We start from the raw sequence: 9,374 nt of genomic DNA on the forward strand, positions 1-9,374 counted from the left end.
GCTCATCTCCTTTAAACTTTACCCCTCTCGTTTGAAAGCTAAACTTCTTATCAGGTCTTCCCTAAACCTTTGACCTTCCAGAGAAAAGAATCCAAGTTTTTCCAACCTCTCCTTATAGCTAGCGCCCTCTAATCCAAGCAGCATTCTGGTAAACCTCTCTCCAGGCCCTCTCCAAATCCTTCCTGTAATGGGGCAACCGGAACAGCACACAATCATCCCTAGTCCCTATATCCAGTTAGCCAGTTAATCTTCTATCTATATCAATGTTACCCCCTGTACCAAGAGCTCTTATTTACTGTGTCATCCTCGATGTGGCAATTGTCTTCTGGATGTCTAACTAAAGGGCGACCTCTGGTTCACCTTCTCCACAGCGCAGGTCCATTCTAATGCTAAAAGGAAACACAATGGTAAAATGGTAAAATAAGACAAAAATCTTGTTTTGATTTTCATTATAACTTATTAATACTGGACAATGTTTGGTTTTTCTGCCACTTTGAATTGAAATGCTAATCTGATTGTAACTCTCTTCATTATTTTTGACCCCTGCACTTCATTGTTCTCTATGTATATTTTACGCTACCCATCTACTCGACTTATTTATCTGCCTGTCCCCACATAATCACAAATAATAATGATGTGGGCGTTTACTTTGGAGTAATTGTTCGGTGTTCCCTCCCATTTGCAATGTATTGATCATTTACTGTATATTCTTCAACATCATACCTTCAATTTGACACCTTGTTTGTTTCCAGGAATTTTGCATGCAGCAAGTGGGTAGCACAATGGTAGAGTTGCAGCCTTACAGCGTCAGAGACCTGGGACCAATCCTGACTACGGGTGCTGTCTGTAGGGTTTGCATGTTCTCCCTGCACCCGTAGTCAGGATTGGTCCCAGGTCTCTGATGCTGTAAGGCTGCAACTCTACCATTGAGCTATGGGTTTGCTCCGGGTGCTCCGGTTTCCTTTCACATTCCAAAGACGTACAGGTTTGTAGGTTAATTGGCTTCTGTAAAATTGTCCTAATATGTGTAGGATATAACTAGTGTACGGGTGAGCGCTGGTCAGCTCGGTGTCAGTGGGCCAAAGGGCCTATTTCCATGCTATATCTCTAAACCAGACTAAGTGGGATCCGTTGGGTCCCATGTTCATACGGGAGGGCTGGTCCCCCAACGCAATATTCCACCTCTCTACCAATTCCAATATTGGTGGCCAGTGTGGGTGTTGTGAGCTGAAGGGACTGGTTCCAGAGGGCTAGTATGGACATTATGGGCCAAATGGATTCTTGCGGTGGCAGCTCAGTCACTCAAGCCTGATGTGTTGGCAGCTCACTCATGGCTGGTGGGCTGGCAGTTGACTCACGGCTATTCTTTGAAATTCCATTTCAAGCAGGGTGCAAGGCCACCACATTCAAATGCAGTTTCGTACCATTTCAAGCAGGGTGAAACCACCATAAAACCACACAAAGCACCACATAAACACCACACTCACAGTTCAGTAGACATTCAGTGTGTTCAGTTGAATGCAAGTTCAAGTCAGACAGACTTGACCTCTCCCTCTCCCATCTTGCAGGGACTGAGTCACACCACACTTCCAGGTTTTGTAATTCCTTCCCCCTCCCACCGGAAGGGGCGTGGCCTTCATGGCGTGATTGACAGGAGAGAGATTCTCAACATTTTTTAAACACTAATAACACTTTTATTTTTCATTGATGGGAAGAATCCTCGGCACCTGATGAGCATAGGGGGACTGAGTAAGATGGCCAAAAATCACAGCCATAAGTAGTAACCGTTTATCTAAAATCAATATACAGTGCAAACAGGAAGTTGTCAAGTTTAGACTTTTAATCATTTGTTGTTTCAAGCCAACCACCACCAACCATTTGCTGTGCTCCGTTTCAAGCCAACCACCACCAACATGTGTTCAGTGTTATTCACCGCTCAGACTGAGAGACGAGACCCTCTTGCTCCCCATCTTGCAGAGATTGACTGAGGCACTCAACACTTCCGGGTTTTATAGTCCCTCTGGAAGGGGCATGCCCTTCACGACAGAGAATCTCTACATTTTTTAAACACTAATAACTCTTTTATTTTTCATCGATGTGAAAATTCCTCTTGTCCTGCACAGCGGAGAGGGACTCTGAGTAAGATGGCCAAAAATCACAGCCGTAAGTGGCAGCGTTTTTTCTAAAATCAATATACAGAACAACAGGAAGTGGTCCGTTGGGTCCCTGTCACATGGGAGGCCCAACACAACCCATTCCCCCAATGCAATATTTGACCACTCATCCTTAGCCCCCACAGGAGGCCTGCCCCCCAAAGCAACCCGTTCCCAAACACAATATTCCACCACTCATCCGTTCCCCCAATGCAACCCATTCCCCCAATGCAATGATCCACTCAACCATAGTGCCCAACTGTGTAGGGGCTGCTCATTTCCCCCCTATTCCCACTCCCTCATTTTAAACTTAATGAAAAATGCAATTGCACTTGCTAGGGCTGGCAGGACTCAGTGTCCTGGTACTGCGACATTGTAGCAGGCAGGGCTACAATGCCATTGTGATGTCATAGCTGCTAAATGCCAGGCAGATGGAAGACATTTTTCTCAAAGGATTTTGTAGTCAAAAATGTGAATAACTTGTAAAATATAACACCAATCTGAACAAAACTTGATACAACACACCACAGGATAATGGTGAGTAAGGTGGTCCAAAAATTGTAGCGCTATCATGTATTGTTTTGGCGTAATTCAGGCCATGAATCTCACACACACAAGCACGCAAACAAACACGCACGCAGACAAGATGAGAGTCTCATCTTGTTTTTTTTTGTGTGTGTGTGGATGTCTGTGTGTGTATGTGATCCTGAAATTATGCCAAAACAGTACACAATAGCATTACAATTTTTGGAACACCTTTTCTTGAGGTGTGTTTTTATCAAGTTTCGTTCAAATTGATGTTATATTTTACAAGTTATTCACATTTTTAACTTTGCAAAATCCAGTTTGAGAAAGAATCAGTTGAACTTGCAGTGGCAGTTGCAATGGCAGTTTGCAGCTATGACATTATAACGGGATATCATTTACATAAATTGCCCGTGAGCAGTGCTCAACCCAACAATGACATCACAATGGGATCTCATTTACATAAACTGCACATCAACAGTGTTCCGCCCAGTGCAATGAGAGGAGTGGGGGAGGGGAGGAGGAGAAATGTAATTTAAACATTGTGTTTTTTAGTGAGGGGGGGGGGGGGGCGATAGGGGAGAGGCGAGAGGGCGAGGAGGGGGGGAGCAGATAGATAGAGGGAGAGGTGAGGAGTGAAGGAGCAGGGAGATAGAGGGAGAGGATGGTGTAGAGAGGTGAGAGGGGTTATGGAGGAAGGGAGTGAGGAGAGTGACTGAGGGTAGGGGAAAGGAGAGGGAGGGGGAAGAGGTGAAGAGCGGAGGAGGAGAGGGAAGAGAAGAGGGAGGGTGAAGAAGAGGGGGAGGGAGGGTATGAGCCATGCCTCCACAGTTGGTGGAATGGGTGAGTGGTGGAATTTTGCGTTGGGGGAACGGGGCCCAATGGATCAAGGTGTAGGGAGGGGAGAGGGGTTATGGAGGGATGGAGGAAGGGAGTGACTGAGTGTAAGGAGTGACTGAGGGTAGGGGAGAGAAGAGGGAGAGGTGAGGGAGGGAGTGGGGAGGAGGAGATGGGAGAGAAGAAGGAGGGTGAAGAAGGGAGGGAGTGGAGGAGGTGAGGGGAGAGAAGAGGAGGGTGAAGAGGTGTGGGAGGGAATGGTGGAGGATGAGGGGAAATGAGCAGCACCTGCGCAGATGGGGGCTATGGGTGAGTGGTGGAATATTGCTTTGGGGGAACGGGTTGCATTGGGGGAACGGGTGAGTGGTGGAAATGGGTTACGTTGGGGGAATGGGTGAGTGGTGGAATATTGCGTTGGGGAACGGGGCCCAACGGGTCCCACTTGGTCTATCAGTAATATATAGATAGATAATCTGCAAGTGAGACACATCTTTCTTGCAATGTATCCCAACACTATTGGTGAGAATATGAATGGTTTTAAGATTGACCTAAACTTGTTCATTCTTATTAAAGATGACATTACATTTTCTGGGGAAAAAAGCTTAAAGTAGGACAATCTGCATTTAAAGGGACTTTGTAAAACCCCCATGGGATACGGGGTAAAAAACATAGAACCAAACAGTCTTTTCAGGAAGCAGGTGGAGGTTTCAGCACAGCAATTTTCCAAACATTCAGCATTTAATTAAAGGACAAACTCCAGGGTCACTGACGAGAAGCATCACACAAACAGTGCGAACAGTCTACACAAACAAGATATGTTAAATTATATCAAACAACCATGGTGCTACTGCATATATCAAATATTAACAGAGGTATGGTTGAGAATAGGGTTACATTAAACTGTCAGAAACACTACAATATCTGTGTTAGAAACACTAGGCATCTTTTACTAACACTTTCAGCAGGGATCTGTGCTGGGACCTCTGTTGTTTGTGATATACAGTATATAAACCACTTGGACATTAATGTAAGGTAGACACAAAATGCTGGAGTAACTCAAAGGGACAGGCAGCATCTCTGGGGAGATGGAATGGGTGACGTTTCGGGTCAAGACCCTTCTTCAGACTGTCATGGGAGAGGAAGATACATAGATAAGGAAGTGGATACATAGATAAGGAAGTGGATAGTGTGAAATCAGGACAAAGGGGATGAAGATCAAGGAAAATGTAGAACGGATCATTGTTAGCTGGGAGAAAGTAACAACAAAGGCACAGGAATATGCATGGAATTGGAGTGATATGGATCAAGTGCTGGCAGAGGAGAATCTCTAGTTCAACTTGGCTTTGTGTTTGGCATGGATATTGTGGGCCAAAGGGCCTGTTCATGTGCTATGTTGTGTGTTAGAACTTGTCAGTGCTTTCTTGATCAGTAGAGTTTGACTCAATCCCTCTCTGAAAGTAAGTTATTGGCTTGGAACTCTCATTGCAAAGGCAACATGAAAATGGGCAAGGTAGGAACTTTTGATACTGTTGTTTGTTTGGCCTTTTATAATTCCTGGTATGATTTGCTGAACTTTACTTCAAGGAAATTGACCCCACGTGCAGACCTCCTAAGCAGTGTGTTAAATATAGATCCCCAAGCCATTAACATTTTGCTCTTGGGGGATGATTGACAGCAACACATTGACTTAAAGGGAGCGATCTTATTCAGGAATCAAAAACGAGAGCGTTTTTATTTTCAAGTAACTGATCAAAGAGTATTTACCACACAGGCAAAAGCCAATGTCATAAGGTTCTGGGAAATCTTGTGCCGTTCCAGATTCTGGGGGAATATTAAAGGACAAGCAATGTAAGAGTGGTTCCTGTTAACGACGTCACCCTTTTGATGGAAGATAGTTATTTTTTGACCCGTAAATTCAATCCCTCTCTTCGCAAGGTCATCGCCACAACACGGAATTGCCGGCCCGCCGCTGCAGGGAAAACTGAGGTATTTGATCTGATTTTCAATGGGATTTGCGTCCAGAATCCCAGCACTCACCCAGAGAAAACATACCGATTCCTCTGGGGTTGGGTTTGGCGGAGTTTTACTCAATGTTAGTTCTTTCTGCTCGACATTTTGGTCGAGAAAATGCCAATACTTTTGTCATTAAAACAAACAAAATTCTTATTAAAGAGCCATGGCGATGAATTCTACACCTGGTGGTGAAGTGGAACGCCTTAGGAACGATGTGAAGTTGCCGGTAAGTGTAAGTGTGCCGACGTGCATTCGAGCAATTTTTAAATGTTCATTCTTTTTTATTGTAAGGCACTATGTTTCCAAGTCGTTGGTTTTCTAACTTGAAGTAGGAATCTTGAAGATACATACAGGAGTGTTGTAATCTTAAAAGCACTAATGCCCGTTTTATGAGAACACGTCTTTATAAAATAGTGAAAATCACAGTCACTTTTAAAATGGAAACATTGGCTGTTTTGCGCGAAACTATTTTGAAGGGAGTTTGAGTAGGCGGGTCCCAAGATTAAAGAGTTTCTTTATTTCTAACGGTCCTTTAAGTCAATTCATCCACACACATCTCCATCCACTTCTGTACCTCAGTCTTACCGGGGACAAGACTTTCAGGAAGAGGTTTACAAATGGTGTTGGCCAGTGTTGAGAACAATATTGCATGGGGATAGAAATCCGGATAAACACCAAACGCTGGAGTAACTCAGCGGGACAGGGCAGCATCTCTGGAGAGAAGGAATGGGTGACGTTTCGGATCGAGACCCTTCTTCAGACTGAGAGTCAGGGCAGAGGGAGACGTTGAGATATGGAAGGGTAAGGTGTGAACACGAGAGATCAAAAGGGAGAAAGTTCAAGGGGAATGCAGAACGGATCATTTATAGCTGAGGGGAAGGTGACAACGAGGCATGCAATCAGTACAATTAAATCAAGAGGCCAGTGAAACTAGTCGAAGCACTCGGGACATGGGAGTTGAAAAGGAGGAACAACGGACCTGGAGAGAGGGACACCATTAGAGTGAGAAACGGTGCAGTATTACATGGGAGGGGGTTAGGAGGGAACAGTGGCGGACTGGGTCTAAAACTATTGGTTGCCAGGAGACAAAGGGGCCCCACTTCATCAGGGGGGCACTTGATATAGGGGGCCCACTTCATCAGGGGCCCACTTGCCATAGGGCAAGCATCAGGGGCCCACTTGCCATAGGGCAAGCTGACACCCTGGCCAGTCCGTCACTGGGAGGGAATGTGAGCAGATTGGGGAGCTACACATTGCGTGCGTGTAAGGCACGGCCTGTGGTAAATAAGATTGGTGTTCTGCAAACCCAAATGGTCATCAGCTACGATGAAAACATTGTTAGTAAGAGACCTGACTGACATGAGATGAGGACAGGATTGGTACAAAAAATGTCTGGATCCAAAGTATTTGGGAATCCCCCCCCCCACAAAGCTGGATGCTGGAGTAACTCATCAGGCCAGGCAGCATCTCTGGAGAACACGGATAGGTGACATTTCTGGTTAATGGTGCTGGTATTTGTGAATGGTGGTTGGGGTGGAGATAGGATCTGATGAGTGGTGGCAATATTGACGAAGTGCAATGTACACAGTGTACAAATACATGATAATGGGAATAACGTGACTAACATTTAGTGGAAGGTAAAGTTCAATCAAACATGGTCCGAGGGTCTACAATGAGGTAGATAGCAGCTCAGGACTACTCTCCAGTCCTTGGTAGGATGGTTCAGTTTCCAAATAACAGCTGGGGAAAAACTGTCCATGAATGTAGAGGTGTGCGTTTTCACACTTCTATACCTCTTGCCTGATAGGAGAGAGGAGAAGAGGGAGTGACTGGGGTGCGACTCATCCTTGATTATGCTGCTGTCCTTGCTTAGGCAGCCTGAGGTGTAAATTGAATAATTTCATTCAAATTAGTAAACTGATGATGCAATAATTATTGATAATGATGAGTGAAGGCATGGGATGCACAAAGACAATAATCAGTCGGCAAGATGGGCTGAGCAACGGCAGATGGCATTTAATTCTGATGAATGCGAGATAATGTTGTTTGGGAGGACAAATAAGGAGAGGGCCCTAATTAGTATTGGGGTACAATGGGATTCTGATGGACAAGCCCAAGAATGTTAAAATATTGCAGTGCAAGTGTATAAGGTGGTGAAGAAGTTTAGTTTAATTTAGTTTAGTTTAGAGATACAGCAGGGAAATGGGCCCTTCAGCCCACTGAGTTCACGCTGACCAGCGACCACCCATACACTAGTTGTATCCTACACACTAAGGACAATTTACAGAAGCAAATTAACCTACAATCCTGCATATCTTTGGAATGTGGGAGGAAACTGGAGCACCCAAATAAAAGCCACACGGTCATAGAGAAAATGTATAAACTCCATGTAGACAGCACCCGTAGTCGGGATCGAACCCAGGTCTCTGGCGATGTAAGGTAGAAGCTCTACCGCTGCGCCACAGTGCCACACGTGAGATACTTGTGGACAAAAGTCGTGGTTAATACTGGTTGACACAAGAAGACGCAGAGTGCAGGAGTAACTCAGTTGGTCGGGCAGCATCCCTGGAAGACATGGACAAGCGATGTTTCGAATTGGGACCTTTCTTCAGACTAATCGTGAAAAGAAGGATCTCGACCCAAATCGTCGCCTATCCATGTCTGCCAGAGATGCTGCCTGACCCGCTGAGTTACTCCTGCACTCTGTGTGGCGGTGTTGCCTTCATTAGCCAGGGCAAAGAATGCAAGGACAAGCTATGGTGCAACATTATAAACCATTTGCTTCGGCCACAGTTTGGCAACTGTATATAGTTCTTGTCACCACACTATTAGAAAGGCAAGATTGCACTGGGGAGAGTGCGGAATGATTCACCAGATGTTGTCAAAGATTAAGCATTTTGGATATAAAGAGAGACTGGATGGGCTGGGTTTGCTTAGACTGGGAGAAAGCAGAACTATGAACTGATAATGGTATACAGAATTTAAAAGGTAAAGTCAGAATTTTTCCCCCATAGGTATTTAAAACGAGAGGGGACAGGTTTAAAGTATGTGTAGAGATTTAGAAAGGATTTGAAGAAGTATCGTATCACCTCAAGGTTATTTTGAGTCTAGAATACACTGTCTAAGAGACGGATGTACGTAGAAAATCTCATATTTAAGAAGTATCTTGACGAGCACTTGATCATCAAAGCAGAAAAGGCTACAATCCAAGGTGGATTAAATATCGGTAATTCTCTGCCTAGAATATATTCAGACTCAAGCATCACCTCTCTCTGCGGTAATGACTCCCCAACCCACTGAGAGATGAAAGTCCTTATCTCTGCCTTATTTTGAATCTATGACTCTTCAGAATTCCTCTTGCCAGCATAAGAAATGAGAGCAAGAGAAGGTCAGTAGACCCCTTGAGCTTTTCCACTATCCGATAAGTTCATAGTTAATTTAATTTGGGCTCAGTACTCCGTTCCAGCTCTCTGCCCATTCCTGTTGCCTCTCTTGCACTATACACGGCAGTCACCGTCTGCCACGAATGGATTCAGTGACCCACCTCCACCTCCACATTTTGACAGAAAGACGTTCCTCCCTAACTCTGTCTGAAATGGGCAACTTCTTAGTCTGAATCGATGTCGCTAGTTCTGGACCCTTCCACGTGGTGAAAGTCAAAAGGACACACAGCGCTGGAGTTAAGGGCCTGTCCCACTTGGGCGTCATTTGCGCGTCACGCAGATGGCGTGCGAAGATTTTGTGAATTCCAAAATCCTGGGGGGCCGTGCACGACCGCGCGTCACTGCCTACGTCACCACGCATGCATCACGTGCGCGTCACGATGCGATGGATTGGTGCCGTTTT

The 9,374-nt window shown here is 45.2% G+C and overlaps 1 protein-coding gene across 2 annotated transcripts in view; it reads left to right on the forward strand.

Moving 5' to 3' along the window:
- Window positions 1–4,662: 4,662 nt before the first annotated feature.
- The window catches only part of LOC129702332 (protein ATP1B4-like), a 45,151-nt gene continuing 40,439 nt past the window's right edge, over window positions 4,663–9,374 (forward strand). Inside the window, exons 1-2 of one of the 2 annotated variants that reach the window (XM_055644077.1) lie at window positions 4,663–5,501; window positions 5,688–5,760. In XM_055644077.1, the coding sequence (XP_055500052.1) occupies window positions 5,692–5,760 (69 nt within the window). In that variant the 5' untranslated portion in view covers window positions 4,663–5,501; window positions 5,688–5,691. The remainder of the gene's footprint in view (window positions 5,502–5,687; window positions 5,761–9,374) is intronic. The other variant, XM_055644078.1, reaches the window with a different exon arrangement.

The sequence above is a fragment of the Leucoraja erinacea genome, chromosome 12, assembly GCF_028641065.1.
Source record: "Leucoraja erinacea ecotype New England chromosome 12, Leri_hhj_1, whole genome shotgun sequence".
NCBI classification, from domain to species: domain Eukaryota; kingdom Metazoa; phylum Chordata; class Chondrichthyes; order Rajiformes; family Rajidae; genus Leucoraja; species Leucoraja erinaceus.